The sequence below is a fragment of the Meleagris gallopavo genome, chromosome 17 (assembly GCF_905368555.1).
Source record: "Meleagris gallopavo chromosome 17, MGAL_WU_HG_1.1, whole genome shotgun sequence".
Lineage (NCBI taxonomy): Eukaryota > Metazoa > Chordata > Aves > Galliformes > Phasianidae > Meleagris > Meleagris gallopavo.
This window is the reverse complement of record NC_139420.1, coordinates 12,228,745-12,248,651: the sequence shown is the minus strand read 5'-3', so window position 1 is coordinate 12,248,651 and position 19,907 is coordinate 12,228,745. Positions and strand designations below refer to the sequence as shown.

Genomic DNA, 19,907 nt, shown 5'->3' with positions numbered 1-19,907 from the left:
CCGGCACGTTTCAATAAAAATTTATTTGAAACTTCGGCGAGTTCTTAAAAGAGGGAAAAAAAATACAGAAAGAAAAATACAGGAAAAATACAGGAAAAAGAAAAAAAAACTTCTCGACATCGATATCGCACAAAATATCCCTTCATTTTTTTTTTTTTTCCTTTGAACCAACACCTGACTTTCAAGCCAAGAAAATACGCACCCACTCAAACAAAGACAACAGCAAGCACAGTAGTAAAACTCCATTGCGTTTCGTGGTGGTTGTTGTTTTCTCCCTTTGACACACCAAAGAAATGGGAAAGAATAACGCAAAGTGAAGAAATTCCTCCAGCCATCATCTTTTCTTTCGCCCGAGCCGCCTGCAGAAGCCCGTTGTCGCAGATGAACGTATAGAAACCCCTTTTTTTTTTTCCTCCCGTGGTCGAAATTTGAATCGGAAAGTAGCACTTGAACACCAAGGAGAACGAGGATTTAAAAAGCCATAGCGCGGCACGTCGCGGTTTCTCTCGCCGTTCTCTCATTGCGAGCTCTTTGATGAACGCTGTTCGCTGCCCCTCTGCCTCTTCCAGCCGCGGCTCTTTGCGAGGGGTGAACAGAAAGCGAGGAGCTGAGCTCGGAACCCGCAGGTTCGGCCCGGGCTGCTCTGAGTCGGGGTTGGGATGGGGGGGTGGGTAAAGGAGAACCGACTTGAAATGAAAAGAAAAGAAAACAAAAGACAGCTGCAGCCGTATTTACAGAGATATGTACAACGTCAATAAATTAAAGTTTAATTTCGAGTATTCATATTCCACGTATTTACAAGAGTTATCAAATAATTACATAAATACTTTGCTTTAATAATAGTGTCCGCTTTTTTTCTTCTCAGCGTGTTTAAACCTTGTTATTGCATATACAATGAAAGAGGGAAAGCTGTGATAAACCTACAGTCGAGCTACAGAGGTTTTTAGATAAAATAAATCCACTTGTTTTTTTTCTTTCCAGCTACACTTACTGTTGTTGCTACGGGGAGGGTCTTTAAGGGAGAGGGAAGAGGGTCTTCTTTTCGTTTTTATTATTATTATTATCATTATTATTATTATTATTATTATTATTTTGTCCCTGGGATTCGAAACGAGCATCAGAAATAAACAACAAAAACCCAACGAAATAAAAACATACCCCCCCCCTAAAAAAGCAGACTACTACGGAACATGCAAAAAAAGCCACCGAGTGGCTCTCAGACATCACGATAATATTTTAAACACACAGCTTCCCTTAATATCGACGCAGAGGGCTGTCGCTACCAACCCGCCCAGGAAACAACTGGCGAATGACCAATATGAGAGTTGCTTATACAGTTTTCTTTAGGGAAAAAAAAAAAAAAAATCGCTTTGCTTACTTTCTTTTATTTATACGTCCGTTCGGTGTTTTGCTTCGATTTATTTCAGGCGGTTTTTTTTTTTTTCCTTTTTTTTTTTTTTCCTTTTTTTTTTCCCGTTATTACTATTATTTTTTTTAGACAGTGAAGAAAAGAAGGGGGGGGTGGGACACGCATTCCGGCGGCCCCTCGGTGCGGCAGCCCCCGGTCCGGCTCCCAGCCCGGCCCTTTCCCGCTCCCTCCCTCCCCCCCCCCGCTCGACACTTTTTGCTGATCAGCGCCCACAAGACGCCAGGCGATTTATATTAAAAATAAAACTTAAAAAAAAAAAAAGAACAAAACAATAAAATAAAAAGGGGGAAGAGGGGAGGATAGGAGGGGGGGGCTGAAAGGCTCGGTGGGATGGAGGATGTGGTTTCTTTCAAACAAAGTGCATTGCGAGACTGGTTTGAAATGAGCTGGCGGCTACGGGGAGCCGCTGCGGGATCTGTCCTGCTTGGGGTCGAGGCCGCTGACCAGGCGCTGGATATTCTGCAGTTCGCTGGTGGCCGCCTCCTTGTCGGCTCCCAGCTTTGGGGACAGGGATACGGAGCCGGAGGAGAGCGTGGACGAGCGGCTGGTGAGGTCCGAGGCGGAGTCCAGAGGCACGGCGCCGGGGCTGGAGGCCAGAGCGCTGCCTTTGGTCTCTCCGGAGGGCGCGGCCAGAGCCCCGGGCAGCGCGGTGGTGAGGAGGCTGCTGCCGTCGGGCAGGGGCACGGGCAACGGGTAGGGGCTGTAGCGGAGCCGGGGCCGCACGGCGTTGAGGAAGGGATGCCGGTGCACAGAACTGGAGGCCGCGCTGGAAGCCGCCGCCGCCGCCGCCATGTAGGTGTAGGGGTAGGGGAAGAGGCTGCCGAAGGGAGACATGGCCAAGCCCTGCGGGAGGGGGAGGAGGGAAAGAAAAAGTGTTAGCAGCGCGTGCCCGCGTTCTGCATGAACCACGAAACCGGGCACGTCCCCTACTCCGGACCCCCGGAACCTCGAAGGCTCAGCCTCGTCTCTCCCGCACCGAGGCTGCTCGGGGAAGCGCTGAGCCCAGAGTGGGACACAAGGAGCTGGGGGGGTTCCAGCTCCTCACCGGCGAGGCTTCCCCAAGGCCTCACTCCCCCTCCCCCCTTCTCTGACCCAAGTCCTTATGCAGCGAGGAGAGGTGCCCCGCTTGCTTCGGAGGGGCACAGGGGAACCTGCGGCAGAAAGGACCTGCCCACTTGGGGCCGTCGGGACGTACCTGAGAGGCCAGGACGTGCTGCTGCAGGTGGAAGGGCAGAGCGGCCGTGGATGCTCCCGAGAGTCCCTGGGCGGCCGCCGTGGCCATCACCGTGCTGTCCAGTCCCGAGCCGCCGGCGGAAGCCCCCGACACTGTGGCGAGCAGCGGCCCCATGCCCGCGGCCATGCCGGAGAAAGCCCCCCCCATAGCGAACTGCCCGGGGTGCAGCAGCAGCGGATGCCCGTTCCCCAGCGGGTTGAAGAACTGCTGGCCGGCCAGAGCGGGTGGGAACCCCAGGTTCTGCAAATGTCCCTGGCTCAGGTGCGCCGTGCTGTCGGTCTGGACCGTGAGGGGGGCGAAGGGCTCTTTCCCCAGCAGCCGGTTCTCGTCTACTTTAGGGCCGTCCCGGAGGGGGCTTTTCAGTTCCTCGCCGCTCAAGCCTCCCCCTCGGCTGCTGGAGGAGATGGTGGCCGGGCTGTGTCGGGAGTCTGGGGGGGCTTTTTCCGTCCTCTCCCGGCTCCGGCTCGTCGCCGAGTCGCTGGGGAAGAAGTGACTTTTGGAGGGGCTGCCCCCCTTTTCCCGGGGGTCGTCACTCGCAGCCGCACCGGAGCTGGCCGGCGCGGGGGTGGTGGCCGTGGTCGTGCTGATTTTGCCCGACTCGCTGGCTTCTAGCAAAGGGTCGTCTTTGCTGTCGGCATCGCTGTCACCCTCGCTGGGACAGAGATCTGCAAGACAAAGGCGGCCCGGGGCTGGGAGCCGGCACGGCGCGTCCCTAACCCCCGCCGGGCTGCGGCAGGGTGCGGACACTCCCTGGCTGGCCGACACTTCCAGTGACAAAGCTGGGGATCACTTCTTAAGAGAAAAATACGTCCACTCCATCCCCGCGCCGGCTCCCAGCGGGAAGCGAGCCTTGGTGTCAGCGCACCGACTCCGCACAGCCCGAGGATCCGAGGCCTGCGGTACCGCTCACCCCGGGGGCGGCAAACCCCGCCCGCCCGCCCAGTCGGGGTTCGTCTCCTATCAACTTTTCGAAACTTTAGAGCCCTTTCCACGGTCGAAAGCTGTAGCCTTCCCCTTCCTCGGCCTCCGTCACGCTGAGGACCCCCCTTCTCCTCCCCAAAACGCTTCGCCGGATTCCTCTGCACTTCATCTCCTAATTTCAGCGCCCCAGGTGCGAAGATCTGGTTTGCTTTTCGGGTCCCCTCCCAGCTCCCCTCCCCTCGGCTCGGCAGGACTTTAAACAAACGAGTAAAGCAACAACAAAAAAGAGGTTGTTTCCTCCTCCCTCTGCGTTTCCCCCTTTACCCCCCCCCCGGATGGATTAATACATGTGAAAGAGCTGCAGACAGCTTCCAACCCCGCACGGAGAGAAAGCGAGGGGGACTTTTCTATAACAAAGTTCGGGACTGTATCCAGGGGAAAGATCCTTCCTCTAATAACAGATTCAGGGAGGAATATTAATGGAGTGACTCCAGTTTTGAACTTTTGCCCCGTGGTCTGTCTTTGCTCCCTTGACTCGGAGCTGGCTCCTTTCTGAAGCGTGGAGGGGAGGAAGGAGCAGGAGAGGGGCCGGGAGAGAGGGAGGAGGGTGGGGGAAGAGGGAGAAGGACAGAGGAAAGGGGAAGAGGGAAAGGGAAGAAAGTGCAAGCAGAAAAGAGAAAGAAGGAAAGAAGGGAGGAGGGAGAGAAGAGAAAAAGGAGACTGGGAAAGACAAAGCAAAAGAAAAAGCAAGAGTTGGAGAAAGGAATGGAAGAAGAGAAAGAAAAGGGAGAAGAGAGAAAGGAAAGAGAAAGCCGAGGGGAGGCAGGAGGAGGGCTGTGGCCATGGCACAGCGATGCACGCTGAGCTCCATGCCCCCGAGCAAGACTTGGCTGTCCCTACTGCCCCTACAGGGCCGGGGCTCAGCGCTCACCTTTGAGGCTGGAGGTGCCGACGGCAGGCACGGCGGGGCAGGAGGACTGCGCGAAGCACTTGAAGGCTGTCTGTTCGTTAGACGATTCGTCTGAAGTGGGATTTTCTTTTTTCTGCCTCTCGTCGTACACCCGCATGGACTGCAGGGTCAGCTGCTTCCTGCCAGGCACACGGAGCTGTTGGGAGAGCGGCACCCTGCCCCCCCACCCCAGGCCCCCAACACCCCCTAGAGATGTCCTCTAAGGGGATCCCATATCCCTTAGGGAGTCCATGGGTGGGTGTGTGGGGGGACTGGGGCCAGGGGCTCAGGGGAACGCGCTGCTCGCAGGCAGAGCCAAGAGCTTGGCTGTTAATGAGAGGAGATTTCTTGGAAGCTGTTAGCAGCAATCCCGAGTACGGCAGATATTAAAGAATAGGAAGGGGGGCTGGGGGGAGCGGGGGAGGGTGGCAGAGGGAACTGTTCCCTGGAGATTAGCTTTTAAAACGCGAGGATGTTCCAGAGATATGAGCCATCTTAATGGTTGCTAAGATTGCTAGGAAGTGGTTATTTTGTTAGGCACTTTATGTAATCTTTTCACCAACAATTAACCCGGAGTAAAATCTATTTATATTTAGAGAGAAATTAGAAATCATTTCCGTCCTGTGGCTCCAGCATTGGCTTTATTTTCACACTGACGGACAAGAGGAGCTGGCGCGTGTACATGTGTAGTATGCTGGGTTCAGTGCTGGGCATGGAGAAAGGCCTCTTGTTTAACATTACAACCCTTCTCTCTCTCTCTCTTTTTTTTTTAAAGAAAGAAAAGGAACAGACATATTTATTCATTATCTAAAACTGATTGCAAATGGCTAAAATATCCTGTCTGCTATAACGAAACAAAACGAAGACTTATTCCACACCAAGGGGGGGGGGGGGGGGGGGGGAGGGGGAAGAAAAAAAAGATCCCTTTCTCTATTTTGGCCAATATTTTAAAAAATAAAAAAAACATGTGCACTATTCCAAGCGGTCTATTGGTGTTATTTCCATATTCCTGGGGTCCTATCAAAGCGGTTTGATTTTATGTTTCTCCTCCATGCTTTTCAGGAGAGTTCATAGGAAAGTGCTGGGGAAGATCAGAGCTGCCCTCCCTTCTCCCCGCTCCATCCCAGCCACAGTGTGTGGGGGTGCGATATTCCTGCCAGAACTTAAAAGAAAACTCATGGCTTCAGTGGCATCCACCGCCTTTCTCCTTCATCTGCAGCCATCACTTTCTTGCCGACCCTCCCGTGCGATGCAAAAAGTAAACGGGGAAAGCACGGAGGAGCTCATGTGCAATCGGTTTGGCGTTATTAACGACGAGATCCTTATTAATTTTGGCGGGGGGAAGTGTGGTTTGGAGGAAACGCGAGGTGATTTTGACCTCTGGTCATGTTCTGAGCCTTGCACACGAAAACCAAACGAGGCGCCCATATATAATGTTTCCAGACTCACCTTTTTTCCCTCCTTCCATTCCCAGTGTCGCGAAAACCTTTGGCAAAGGGGTTGTTGTCAATTTTTAATTGAGTGATCTACAAGGAGAGAAGGAAAAAAGAAAACCAAAAGCGGAGTTGGGGCAGAAAGAAGGAGATTTGGTGAAAGAACGACAAACACGACCTCCTCCTCCCCACTTCCCACTGCTCAGGCAGCAGCACCTAGTGCACAGGGCAGGATTTTGGGATGAATCCTTGCATTTTGGGGCTGGCCAGTGAGCCGGGCAGTGGTGGAAATGAAAGAGCCCCACATCGCCGCCGCTGCATTGGAATTCAGTTAGCCGTGCAATGCAATCCATGCGAGTTATGCCTGCGCTTAAACTCTTTAAATGCCATAATTAAACCGCAAAGGAATCATGCCCACCCCCTCGCTATAATAAAATACTTCGTATAATCGCATTATGCCCCGCGCGTGTGCCTGTGTTGGGGCTCTGGGGGTGCCAGGAGCAGGCTGATTTGGGCTGGCAGGGATTTAGGCAGTTGTTTGGGGGATTCTGTGGGATCCGGGCTCGCTCCACAGCTTCCAGTTCAGGAGGAGAGCGGGACCCAGTGAGCAAACAGCTTTGGATCCTGAGCAGCACCGGCTCCCAGGTTCCCCCCTCCAACTCTTCCCGCACACATAGACAGGAGAGAGCAGGGAAAACCCTCAACAGAAGAGGTGAGACCCTCAGCCATGCGATCTGGGCAGTGCTCCTGACCTCCACTCCCCGTCCTCCCTCCCCACCCCCCCGCGATATCAGAGCATTTGGCCGGAGCTGCTGCTCCATGCTTCCAGCTGCGGGACGGGCCGGACAGCCCCATGTGTAACTCCCAAAGCAAAGTCTGCTCTGCACACATTCACCTTCCATTTTCTTGCAAAAAGGTGAGCAAAGCGAGAGCAGTGCGTGCCAAGCACCACCGGAGAGGCGATCTGAGGAAAGGAAGGGTGCAGCCCCTCCTTATGCCTGGCTCTGGGCCGTGGGGGATGGCAGCGGACAGAGGGATGGAGCGAGCGGGGTTTGCTCTTCAGGCACATGCACACCAAGTTCTAATTTATAGACAGTAAAATAAGAGCCCCTTCTTGGCTCTTTCACTTCCTTCCACTTGACATAATTATCGTAAATTCGCCTTTTGCCAGGCTCCCAAATGTACCACCTTCATTGAGAGTGACAATAAAGCAGCAGAAATGGGAAGGCAGCGTCTGCAGCGCTGCAAACTTTCTCGCCCTGTCTCTGTGAGACCTTCCAGTTCAATTCGAGCGAGATACTCCTCTCTGATCAGAGCATATTTCTGCACCACAAAAAATAATAAAACACTGCAGGATGAAAAAAAATATCATAATATAATAATAATAGGAACCAGACGTGCGCTCCAGCCTTATTGCCAATTGCTGTTAAAGGAGCTAAAACAGCACAAAGGCCAGGAAGAATTACAAAATCTCCAGCCACGCTGCTCCCCCCCCCCCGTCTTTCGACACACGGATCAGATTCTTTTTCTGATGCGTCTTAGATTAAATCCACACTGAAAGCAGTGATCCCCACCCCATCCTGCCTCCTTTCCCCACACCGGGGAGCAGAAAAAAGTATGTATATCCAAAGCACCCCCCCCACACACACGCACACAGCCTTCCTTTTAATTGCCCTGCCCGGGGTCGGCTAAGGGAGAGTGCCTTCCCCCCTCCCCCAGTGCCGTCCCAAAGTCGGAGCGGGAGGATTTGGGGGAAACGAGCTGAGGTAGAGGGGAGCGGGACGAGCTCGGTGATTTTTAAGGGAACAACGCAGAGTAAAAGCTCTCTGAAAAGCCAAAACACTTAAAACAAATGCTTTCTTAATCTCCTTACCTTATCATTCTGGTATGCGGTCACTGCGATGAATTCAGTCTCCGGGAACACGTAGGTCCGGAACGTGCTGTAGGGAAGCTTGAGAATATCGTTCGCTCGGACGATGTGGAAGCGGGGCTGGTACTTATGCATGGAGTTTAAAATGGTCTGCGGTGCGAAGCGGCCGGGGGAGGCAGGGTGGAGGGAAAAAGAACAGGGTGAGAGCCAGCAGCACCCGCTCGCGCTGCCCCGTGCTTTCTCCTCATTTGCGCAGCCGCTCGCGCACCGCAAACGCACGCAGACGCCGCGCAGCATCCAGCGCAAAGCACTGACAGCTCCGGCTCTCCTGCTGGACGCCAGCGGAGATCTCCCGCGGGGGGGGGAGGGGGGGAGGGGTTCTGCGGGGGTTATTTGGGCTTCGGACGCGACGGCTTTAGATTTCAAGGCGAACCAAAAGAAAATAAAAATAAAGCGGAGACAGCAGCTACAATAGCAACGCCACCACGAGCGCCTTGGTCAGGTCTAATTGCTCGCCTCAATCCACTTAAGGCCTTCTGCGAGAGGCAAGAGCAGATCGTCTAATCGAATCACGGGCAGCGAATGCAATCTTCGGCGCATTAGAGATCCCCCGACCGCGGCCACCACCGCAGCCCCGGCTCCAGACTTTCCCAGGAATAGAAAGAAACGGCGAGGAGCGGCGGGCACTTATCAGCAGTTTGTTTGATTTCACTCGCAGGGGGAGCTTTTTATCTCTGCACACCCAGTAAATGTAAAGGAGTGGATAGACATGAATGGGCAACTTGACCTTTGCTTTTGGTTCCTGTTTATTTTCACTCTGGTTTGCTTTACGTTATCCAGATTAATATATATTTAAATGTTTGCATACTTAGGCCTTTAAGCCCTTTATACACATATGCATATCATTTTCCTATGCTTAAAAAGTGTGATCGTCTCTATTAAGAATATATTACATATATGTATATCTATCGAGCCAACGCAGCTCTGAGATATATTGAGTTGCACTATATTGGAAACATATCTCTAAAGATTATTCTGAATGGTACGGATTGGGTGTTTGGAAAGCTTACAGAATAAATTAGGTTGTTTAATCTTGACCTCGGCTACAGAAAAAGAAAGGAAGGTTTTACCAGGACACTAACACACCAGCCGGCTGCATGCAGAGGCTGTTTATTCCCCATATTCCACACGTGTGGTGCCCAAACTGCAGCGCCTGGGAAAGCTCCGGGCCGGGCACTGCGGGGGAACACTGCTTGGGGAGAGGGGAAAAGGACTCACAAATCCGTGCTTGTCAGAGATGTTGTTAGTGAGCTTCAGCTTGTGAAAGGTGACGACTTTGGACATCCATTGTTCTCCGGTGGCCGGGCTGTCCGGGTGGATGTACATTCTCTTTGGCATTTCAGGGTCAGCTTTGCCGGCTACCATCCACCGGGAATTATGGAATTTGTACCTACAGTCGTCAGCCGCCACAATATCCATCAATAAAATGTACTTGGCCTTTTTATCCAGTCCAGTGCATCTCACTTTAAACGGAGGAAACATTCTCCTACAGGCAGAGAAGGGGAGATAAAGAAAAGACGAGACGAAAGGGGGAAAAAAAAAAAAAAAAAGAAGAAGAATCACAGCGTTGCAGTGAGCTCCTAAAGCTTGGTGGCCCTCAGTCCCTCAGAAGCAGAAATCTGCCCCCGCCCCCAATGCAAAGATTTCTCCAACGCTCCCAAGTTGCAGGAGAACGCCGTTCCTCAGGTGGGACAAAGGACGTACCCTGGTGGGCACCCACCTCTCCGTTCCTAAACAGCAAAGCCTCGTCCAGCCCTCTCGGATCGCTCATTATCTATAGACATATTTCCCTCTGTTAAACAATAGGAGCAAATCGCGCTCCAGTTAAAAATATTCCTCGCTTCTACGACTGGCTCCGTCATTTGGGAGCAGAGGGGGATTTTTGAATTAATCAAAGAGGAGAGGAGCCCACGGTGAGAGCTGCGAGGTCCCAGCGGCCGCTCACACCTCTGTGCAGAGGCTCCCTGAGAACCGCGCTCCCCTCCGTTCCCAAGTCCGGCTCCAAACTGCAACAGGATACCACAAATTTGCTGTTTATTATATCGAGCGGTTGGCATTCAGCAAGCCCAACTTAAAAGGAAACACATGACTTTGCAACACGTAAGAGCGCCTAACATTCGCCGAGGCTTTCGAACAAAACTTTCAGCCACAATTAAGAGAGAAAACCTGGGGAAGGCAGCGAAGCGGGCCGGGCTGTTTGTTTTTTCCCCCTGCTGCTCTTGGGGCTTTCTTTCCCTAAGCCCTCAGCCTGCAGCCGGCGCTGTGCGGGACTGAAGCCGCAGCACGGCGACCCGAGGCGGCTCTCAGGAGCGGTTTCTCCCCCGGCCGCTCTCCTTGCAGACGGCACGCCGCTAGTTTTCTGCCTTCCCCAGGACGTGCGTTAGAAACACGGCCGAGAGCGAAGGGTTCGCTCGCTGCGTGGCATCACATCCACAGGCAGAGTTATAAAAGGGCACAGACGTCAATTAGGAGCGAATATAGAGAGGGATTTCGGATGTGTAAACCTATAAAATGCCGAAATGCGGAGCGCGATACGCGCCGTGTGCGTTCATTCATTCGCACGTGAAGGTTATATAAATACATGGACACGCAGCGTGCTCCTGCAGGAGCTGCAAACCCTTCCTTAGAGCAGCGCGGGTGCTTTTCGCCGCTTTTTCTGCATTTGCAGACATAATTAGTCAGCAGAAATGCATGCCTGTATCACGGCAGAGACACAGGCACAAGCGAGGCAGCTGATAAATCCCGCTGCCCTCCTGCAGCTACCACCTCACCAGCAGAGATACGTCGCTACAAATATTTTTTGCTACATTTCCCCTTCTCTCCATGAAAGAAGAAACACCGCGTGCAGCAAGGCTGCAATCAGGCCGGCGCCTTTTCCAGCCCCAAATTATTTTCTCTCTGCTCCCAGAAAGTATTAAGCGCTGAACCATGAAGAGCCCTTCTCGCCCCCTGCGCACGCACTGGGAGCGGCCGGTTCGTGGTTCAATAGTTGAGCCTTTTCCCGGAGTGCGCTGCCCGCAGCGGGGCTTAGCAGTTGCCTCGCACTTTTCCTAATTCCTGATGAAATGAGCTCGATGGAGGCAGTGCCGGATAAAACCTTGCTCCGGAGCGGGCTGCCGGTGCAAAGATTGAGGGGGGAGGGAGCCCGAAAACCCAAGTACGACTCCCGCCCCACACCTACCTTCCCGATTTGGTGATCACCATCTCCGTGCCTCTTTTATGGAATTGTTCCCAAAGCTCTTTGGCTTCCAGGTGCACTTTCGGGTCGTCTTCCACTTCTTCTTCTGGCTCCAGAGTTTTTAAAGGCCTCAGATGGGCTGCTGCCTGGTGGCCCAGGGAAGAAAAAGGGATAGCAGTCTCTGCAGCCCCCACTAGCTGATCCATAATGGGCTTAGCCAGGGCCCCGGGGAGGGAGAGGGCAGCCGCTCCGTTGGGGGGCAAAGCCAGGGCCGGGAAGAAGGGGGGCTGATGTCCCAGCACGGCGCTCATGGCAAAGTCCGGTGCCCGGTGAGGTAAAAAAGGATGATAAGCCATGCTTGTCCCAGGGATCACTGGATCTCTCATCGGTATATTCATCCACTCCACTCCTCGATCTTCCTACTGCTGGAGTAGTCCTGGAGTGGTTTCTAACAGCACATCACGAAGCAGAAAAATTAAGATAATAACAATAACAACGAGAAGGTACAAAAATGAAAAAAAAAATAAGGTGGGGGGAAACAAGCTCTAAACAGCACAGTACATGGGGGAGAGGCAGAACTTCTACAGCCTGCAACTTCCCGAGCCGGGACACATCCTCGGCCCTCGGGATAGCAGGGTAACAAGATTGTTCATTATTCGTCTTGCTTTCTGTGTTGTTGTTCTCTCTCTGCGGCTTTTTTCCCCCGAGTTGAAGTCCTTGAGCTTGAAAAGCAGTGCCGAAGAAGGGGAGAAAAAAATCCACCGGGTTCTCTGCGTGCTCCCGTTACCGCGGAAGGGCTGGACAAGCCGAGATCCTCTTTTTCCTCTTCTTCTTTTTTCTCGTGCTCTCAGTCCCTCTTTTCTTCCGTCGTGGAGGGTGGTGGCTGGAAGCCGGGCTCTCTTTTTGGGTCGGCTGTGTTCCCCCCCTCCCCCCCACCCCTCCACCTTTCCTCCGTACGGGCAGGCTGCAGAGCAGAGGCTGGGGAGGGAGGGAAAGCAGAGAGAAGTGAACAAACCCACCCCCCTCGCCGAGCGGGGAAGGCTCCTCAGCAACCTTCAGGCAGCGGCAGCAGCAAAACTTGTAGGGAAATCTCGTTTCCGCCTCGCCTTCCCCCGCTCCGAGCAGGAGCTGGTCACAGTGCCCTGATTTCCATCAGGATCTCTTCTTTCTTTCACCCTCCTTCTATTTTTTTTTTCCTTCCCCTTCTCTTTCTCTTTCACTCTGCCTTAAAGAAAAAAAAAAAAAAAAAAGAAGAAAAAAAAAAGAAAAAAAAAAAAAGAAAGAAAATAAATCTGGAAGAATGATACTCTTATCTCCTCTCCAGCAACGCTCCAGCAAAGAGAGAGGGAGGAAGAGAGAGGGAAAGAGAGAAAAAGGAGGAGAAGGGGGGGAGAAAGAGAGAAAGAGAAGGGGAGAGGAGAGGGAGAGAAGGAGCCTCTCAGCTCTGAGAATTCCCTGTGAGTCTGTGCTCTGCGTGCACCAGATTGTATGGATGTGTTGTGGGTTACAAGGGAGCTGGAGCCTCCTTGATTGGCTCTTTGACGCTTTCGGACCAATTGTGTGGCTCCATAGGCGTGGTTTTGACAGGTCGAGTGGAAGGGGGACAGAGCCGAGTTATAAAAAGAAGGTGTCGGAAACTGTAACGCTGCAGCAAAGCATCACTAGTACTCCGTGCCGTGTGAATATGTCAACATGATCAGAGGGGAGGGAGCAGGCGGCACAGGGCCGGGCGGCCGGGAGCCGCCTCTAGGGGGGGTTCTCGGGGCCGCCTCGCCCCCCGCCCGGCCCCTCCGTGCCCGGAGAGCGGCCCCGGCCCCGGCGAGATGGCAGCTGGGCGCTGCCGGCGCTCGGTAGGAGCTCCCGCCGCTGCGGCTCCCGGCAGCGCTGGGGAGGCGGCGGGGGCGGATCGGGTGGGGGGGGGTGGGGAATGGAGGCGGCCTCCAGGCAGGGTGAACAGGGGGTGCAGCCCCGGGTGCCCCCACCACACCTCAGCCACACCGAACGGAGGTCTGGCCCGGCCCGCGGGGGTGGCCGGTGGGGGGGGGAGGCGGCCGCGGGAACCTCCGTGTGCTCCCCCCACCGAGTGCCCCCAAAAGCCCCGGGGCTCCGGAGCCCCTCGGGCCGCACACCCGTCCCCACTGCGTCGCTCCTTTCGCCGGTTCCCGCTGCCCCTCCGCCGCCGACTCGGTGCCCCCCCCACTCCCTCTGGAAAGCCGCTGCCTTTTAATGCAGAAAACAGCTCCAGGCCTGACCTCGGGCCGTTCCCCTCCCGACCCCCCGTATCCGGGACCGAGACCACGGGGTGGGAAGCGGCTCTGGGGTGGCTCGGCTGCGCGCTTCGGCCCGGTCGCGGTGCTCGCGGGGTGATGGCTGCGGGCAGCCGGGGGCCGCGCTCCGCTCAGCCCCAGCCCGGCGGCTGCTGATCGCCTGCGGACGATAAAGCACCTTCTCCCCCACCATCCCCAACTGGGAGGGGCTGAAAAATTAAAAAATAAAATAGAACTTGAAATATATATAAAAAATAAAAAATTAAAAGGGGATTATTTCTTTCTGTGCAGATGGGAGGAGTGCGGCCACTCGGCTGGCCCCGGCGCCGAGAGGGTTAACGATCCCACACCCCTCCTCTTCCATGAGGTGCACGGGGAGGAGACGGGAAGTGCGGCTTTCCCCGCGGCCGGGCCGCGGTGCGGGGCAGCGGCGGGCGGGGGGCCCAGGCCCGATCCCCCCTCTCAGTCCCTTTCCCTGCGGGGCAGCCCCCACGCGTGGGTCCCCGTCTGCCCCGATCCGCCTGCCGAGTTTCTGGGAAACGTGTTCCCGGGGCGGGGAGTGGGGGGGTGGGTGACAGTGTGGGGCCAGCAAGACGGGGCTCGTGCGAGCGTAGCGTGTGCGGGGAGTGCGTGTCCGTGGGTGCGCGTCTGCGGGTGGCCGTGCGTGTCGGGTGGGGGCGTGGGTGCGCAGGGCACGCGCGTTTCGGGCCGTGCCAGGAGGTGCCTGATCTCCCCGCTCCCCACGTCGTGCCTTAAAAGAGGGGTTGATAATCCTGCGGGAGGGGAGCGGGGAGAGCTGCCTGCGCGCAGATGGGAGCGGAACCTCTAAAGTGATTAGCTCTTCTAGCATTGCATTTTTGACGCACATGGTTAAGAGCGCTTGGCGCCAGCTTGGTGAAGTCCCTGTAGTAACCAGCGTCTAGGATCGCTTTGCATTCACCAAAATATCTCCCCTTCGGTCGGGGGTGGGGGTAGAAAGGAGAAGGGAGGAGGAGGGAGGAAAGGAAGAGGGAGTAATGCATTCAAAGAAGATGTAGGGAAAAGACAAGGGCGGGGGTTGGGGGGAGCGTGATGTATTTCAAGGAACCGAGAGCTTAGCTGGCCGCGCAGCGCTCGCCTCGGCTGCGGAGCGGAGGGAGCGAGAATTCTCGAGAGCTCTGCTGGGAACCGGGGCCTGGGCTCCCGCCTGCAGCCGCAACGGGAACCCCAGAACCTTCCCCTTGCGGAACCCACAACAAACGCCCGAATAAGCTGTTGTATGTTGGCGGAACGGCTCGGAGAAACTTAGCCGCAATTTGCCCCAAGCAGGCCGCAGCTGTCTGCCAGGGACCTGGAGGTGCCCTCGGGCTCTCGCAGGACAAGCGCAGCCGCTCCCAGAGCCGCCTCGCCCCGCTCCCCGCGCCCGCCCCGCCGGTACGCGCCCTCGGGGCCGCGGTGGAGGCCGGAGCCGTTGGTGCCCTCCGCACCCGCCCCGCACTTTGCGCAGCGCTCGGCACCCACCCGCGCGGCGGCCCGCGGAGGGAAATGAAGCGTTTGCCGCTTATGATTTCCAATGTCAGCGTCTGGCTGATGGCGTGCAAACTTCCGCCAGTTCCGAGTGACCTCCCCGACGAAGCCCCCTGGAGACTCGTATTATGAAGGGAGGCTGCACTAATCTAAGATCAAAAGCGGGAAGGTGCGAACAGTCTTTGTCTCCCTTCGGCCGCCTCGTTCCCCCTCCTGTGTGTGATAAATCTACCCTGGCGCCGACTGCGCGCTGGATGATTAATTTGCAAGCAAACAAAAGGGGACCTGATGGCCAGCCATCTTAGTTAAATATTGGCCAGTGGTTCCAGCTACTTGTTAGCCGCCTCTTTGCCAGAAATAAATAAATAAGCGACGCGCGGAAATAAATAAATAAGCAAGCCAGCAAAAACGAAGAGCGAAAGGGGAGGAAAGAGAGTAAGGGAAAAAAAAAAAAAAAAAAAGATCAGAGCGAAGGGAGCCGAGCGGAGGTGGGAACGGGGCAGTGGCGGGGGGAGACCGGGTGATAGCAGGCCGAGATAGCCGCCTGCCCTCGGCCCGTGTGCAGGCCGCGCCGCACCAAGGCCGACACTATCTTGGCGCTTCAAAGAGCTATGAAAGGTCCCCGCTGGCTCCCCGGGCCGCGGCTCTCTAATCTCGGAGTGCAGGAGCCAAAGGCCGGGTCGGGGAGAGCAGTTCGCCGGGTCCACAGCACCCCCGGCCACTTCCCGAGCTAGGAACATTGCCGCTTTTCTCCTGGTTCAATGCAGGCCGGAGGGAAAGCAGAGCTGTCTTAGTTGTTGAGCGTCTGTGAGAGCTCTGCTCTCTCAGATTTCGCCCTCCTAAGCAACTTTTTAGCGTTTGCGCGAGAGATCGGGGCGTGCGGTAAGCCTCTCCCGGTAGCCCGAAGAGCCAGCTGGAGGGAGAAGGCAGGAGGAAAAGAATGGAAGCGCGACTGCGGAGCCCACACGTCCTCTCCCAAGCCTGCGGGAGCCGCTCCAAGGCGTGTGTGCGTGCTGTGAGCACCGTATGCGTGTGCAGGGGAGGCTGCGTGGGTGTGCGCGCCCCGGGGAGGGGGGGGCCGTGAGCTGAGTGCTCCGCAAATCCGTGATCCAGCAGCAAAAGCCGGGGAGTCTCCTTGCACCCCGCGCGTGCCGGGCTGGCAGAGGTGCTCGTGGGTGCTGTGCAGGAGGGAGTGGATCCAGCACGCACCGCAGCCCCACACACCGCACCAGTGGGGTTTTCCGTCCTCTCAATGCGTTTCTTTATGGCACTGCATGTCCGAGCATCCCACTCCTCCCAGGCACCTCCATCTCCTCCAGCCGCAGCCTCCCCTCGGCCCCCCGCCCTCGGAAAGCAACACGCAGCCGTGGCCGGGCTATGTTTATCCCAAATAAAATGCAGTGGGCTCGTTTACTTTGGCAGCTTTGCTGTAAATACTCGGGGGGCGGCGATGACGCACTTATTCTGAGCGCTGCTCCTCCAGAGAAAGGTGTCAGGAGCCGGGGCCAGTGCTGGCACTGCTCCGTCCCAGAGTGGCACTGCAGGCCTCGGGCACAATGAAACGGGTCCCTATAGGGCAAGTCTGTACACTCAGACCTCATGAACTGCTGCGGGAGAGGGAAGGGGGTCACCGTGGCAGTTCTTTGCCTTCCCTTTGTCAGAGCTCTTCCTTCAGTTGCCGGCTGAATTTTAGCTAAAGCCTGACCTGAACGCTTTGCAAAATAACCTGCCCGGGTCCAAAGGAGTATGGTGAGGGATTAGAAATACAAGCAGGAAAAATAAAAAACAACAACAACAACAAAAACCAACCAAGCCGATGCACATTTCTCTTTGGCCAGGCCACCGGTCCTCTTTCCTGGGATTTACAGGACTGGATGGAGCTGGAGACACTTTTATACACATCTCCCTGGGGCACCAGAAAAAATACTAGTGAAGAAGGTATTTGGAGAAATGTTCTCATCCTCCAGCCGTCTCTGGGTTGTGTCCCTGCAGGAAAAGCTATAGTGTCCCGGCACGGCCCGGCACAGCATGGCACAGCCCGGTCCGATTCAGCACTGCCAGGCCTGGCACACGGCCTGGCTCCTGCTCACTGCCAGCTCAACAGCCAGCAGGGACACCAGGGTGCTGTATAATTTTGGAGCCCTCCCAAACACCGTAACCACTCACAACCCTGCAGCAAGATCCGCTGTCACTTGGTCCCCATCTCCAAATGGCTCAGATGCTCTCCAGCCCCATCCATTTTGCCTCGGATGGGAGAAGAAAACAGGAGGGCACTCAGAGGCAAATCCCCACCCCAGAGCACCCTTCCACCCCCGAGCCTGGGCTGCCCTTTCCCCCAGCCCTGATCCTGCAGTGTGATCTTAGCAGAGGCGCAATGAAAGCCCTGCTCCCCCCCCCTCCGATCCTTCTGCTCCCACTACCGCTGGCTAAGCAGAAATTGTAAATAGAATTCGCTATTTGGATAAAGATAATTTTTTTTTTTAAAGCCAGGCGTATACATACAGTTTGCCGCTCAGGAAGTAGAATTAATTGTCGTTTCCTACAGTCAAACAGATCTATCTTTTCAATGCTGTCTTTGTGTGTCTGCATGCGAGAGCGAGAGGGAACGAGTGGATACGTTTATTCAATTATTTAAACACACAAACAACACAACAACAATCCCGAAGAGGGACGAGCCTTCCCGAAGGAGCCTTCCAGCTCTCCAGATGCGGCATTCCCCCCTCACCTCCTCCCGCTCCCTGCAGACCCAGTAGAACAAGGCACCCGGCGAGAGAAACCGATTTTATCTGCTTTGACCATCGGCCGTGTTCTTTAAAACCAACCCAGCCCCGGCGCTGGAACCTTGCCCACCTCCCCCGGGGTCTGATCCGACCCCCCGCCCCCGGGCACCCCCGAGGCACCGGCGGGCGCCGGCTGCAGCGGAGCACGGAGGGAAACCAGGAGCCTTCGGCACCGGCGCTGCCACACTTCGCCCCCATTTTCTTCGAGATGCCACGGAGCCACCCGGCGATCGATTGATACCTCGGCCCGGGGGAGAAAGGAGGGGGGGGAGAACCAGCTGTTGCAAAAGGACATGGTAAATCTAATAGGGGCTACTGTCAATAGAGAAATGACAGAGAAGAAGAATTGGCTTCTTAAAGTCTGCTGAACTAACACTCATCATGTAGCCGCGGACACGTATTCTCAATCGGAGCCTGGTATCCATTACTATTTTCCTTACTAGGTTTCAATTAAAGAGAGCTCTAACCCCCCTCCAACCCCCACGCACGCCCCCCGGCAGGAGATAAATGACAGACGAGGGGAGGCATCGGGCACGTCCTGTCTGCACGCCACGTTTGTCACCAAAGCCGAGCTGCCGCCGTGCCCCAGCCAATTCCCCCGGCCGGGCAGGGCTCGCTCCCCGCGGTGATCGCCGTGCGACGGCCCCAAGAGCCGCTCTTCTCGCCGTCTATCTCCGCTCCTCATTTTCCTTTTTTTGTTTTCCCATTTTGTTTAACCCCTCTCGTCTCCTGACGGACGGAGAAGCTCCGAGATGAGCGGCTGCGGGTGACTGCTCTCGCAGGGGACCCTGGGGGTGACACCGCCGCAGTGTCACTGCGTGTCACTTGTTCCCTCTCGAGTGACATTAAGAGCGCAAACTTCTCGGCACCGAAAACACACACGCACACAAAACAATTGTAAAACCTGCCGATTTTATAGGGGGGGAGGGAAGAGCTCCATTTATTTTCAGTGCCCAACCGAGGGGCTTTGGGGGCACTTGGAAACAGTTTTTCCTCCTCTGTCTGACCCCAGGTATCTGCCCGAAGCCTCAGCGCATCCATCAGGGGGCTGCGAAAGGCACCGAAATTCGCCAGCCCGGCCCTGGGAAAATTTGAGATGGCAGAGAATTTCCCCGTACAACTTGGTCACCGCGGCCAGCCTAAAGGTGACATCCGACGTGCAGGGGAGGGAGGGAGAAGGAGCTGCGGGCTGCGTCCCAGCGGCGCTCCAAAAGGTGATTCTGGGCGAGGAAAGTCCTCTCATGCTCCCCCATCTCTTTCCAGCTCTCAGTGCTGCCAGAGGACGAATCCCTGGGGCCAGCAGCCCGATTCCATCACCTCGCTGCCTTCGGGACTTCGGACAGTCCCGCCGGCAGTCCAGTCCCTTCTGCACGTCAGGCAAAAGCTCATTTCTCTGCAGACACAGGGATGGGACCCAGCGAAACTCTCCAGAGGCGGTCTCCGTGGGGAGCAGAACGAGCTGGGAACGTTTTTTATAAAAGGGCTCTTCTCCGTCCTTAGGGCGTGGGAGGTTTTTACAGTGCCGTTTTATTTTAGTTTAGAATTTTGAACAAACTTTAGATTGATTTCCGGAAAGTGCAAATGCTCACACAATGGGAAAAGTGAATAAATGGGTCCTTCGAGGTCACCCGAGAGGGGGAGACGGGATCTGTACCCCCTTCCAAAATAAAATAAAATAAAAATATCAGAAGGGGAAAGATCTCATGCTTTTATAGTTTAAAACTACTTGGAATGATTTGCTTTTAATGGCACACTTGGCTGCAGGAAAGAGAGGCTCTGCTTTCGATCTCGCGTTTGCTCCTCGCTTTCCTGTAGGTGTGTGCGGACATACGTGTGCTTTGCAGCCCCTACCTGATAGCTCCCCCGTCGCCCCACCCTCCCCGGACCCGCAGCACGTCGCAGGCCACGCTCTCCCGCCGTTGTGTTCTGCCGGGATCCAGAAACACGGGCGCAGCCGATTCCTACACCGGCGTTTCTTCGGAGCAGCGGGGGCGTTGTGAACACTTATCAAACCCAGATGATCCGAGAGTTGGGGCATAAGGAAAAGATTTCCAATTAAAGCCGAGAGCAGCCAGCTTCGTGTCGCAGGTGTAAACAATATTTGTGCAACTCTCGCTCCTCATCCCGGAGCGGATCCTTCCCCCCGCTGGATCCCGCAGGGAGGAGGGGGGAAGGGGCTGCTTCTCGTTCCGGGCCCCACTCGCCCCTCGCCGGGCTCCTCACATCACTCGGTGCGCACTCGGGCGGCTCTGTGCCTGCAGCCCCCGGCCCCGAACATCC

General features: G+C 55.5%; 2 protein-coding genes across 2 annotated transcripts; one reads left to right on the top strand and one right to left on the bottom strand.

The window, feature by feature from the left end:
* Positions 1-4: 4 nt before the first annotated feature.
* TBX3 (T-box transcription factor 3) lies at positions 5-12,323 on the bottom strand. The gene is made up of 7 exons (XM_085238793.1): positions 11,078-12,323; positions 9,115-9,382; positions 7,840-7,986; positions 5,983-6,059; positions 4,516-4,673; positions 2,625-3,328; positions 5-2,272 (listed from the first exon to the last, which is right to left on the bottom strand). Exons 1-7 carry the CDS (start codon positions 11,470-11,472, stop codon positions 1,823-1,825), a joined length of 2,199 nt encoding a protein of 732 aa, XP_085094919.1. The 5' UTR covers positions 11,473-12,323; the 3' UTR covers positions 5-1,822.
* A 313-nt stretch (positions 12,324-12,636) lies between these two features.
* LOC146543206 (uncharacterized) lies at positions 12,637-19,311 on the top strand. The gene is made up of 4 exons (XM_085238800.1): positions 12,637-12,924; positions 13,633-13,708; positions 18,640-18,772; positions 18,891-19,311. Exons 1-4 carry the CDS (start codon positions 12,767-12,769, stop codon positions 19,103-19,105), a joined length of 582 nt encoding a protein of 193 aa, XP_085094926.1. The 5' UTR covers positions 12,637-12,766; the 3' UTR covers positions 19,106-19,311.
* The last annotated feature ends 596 nt before the right edge of the window (positions 19,312-19,907 follow it).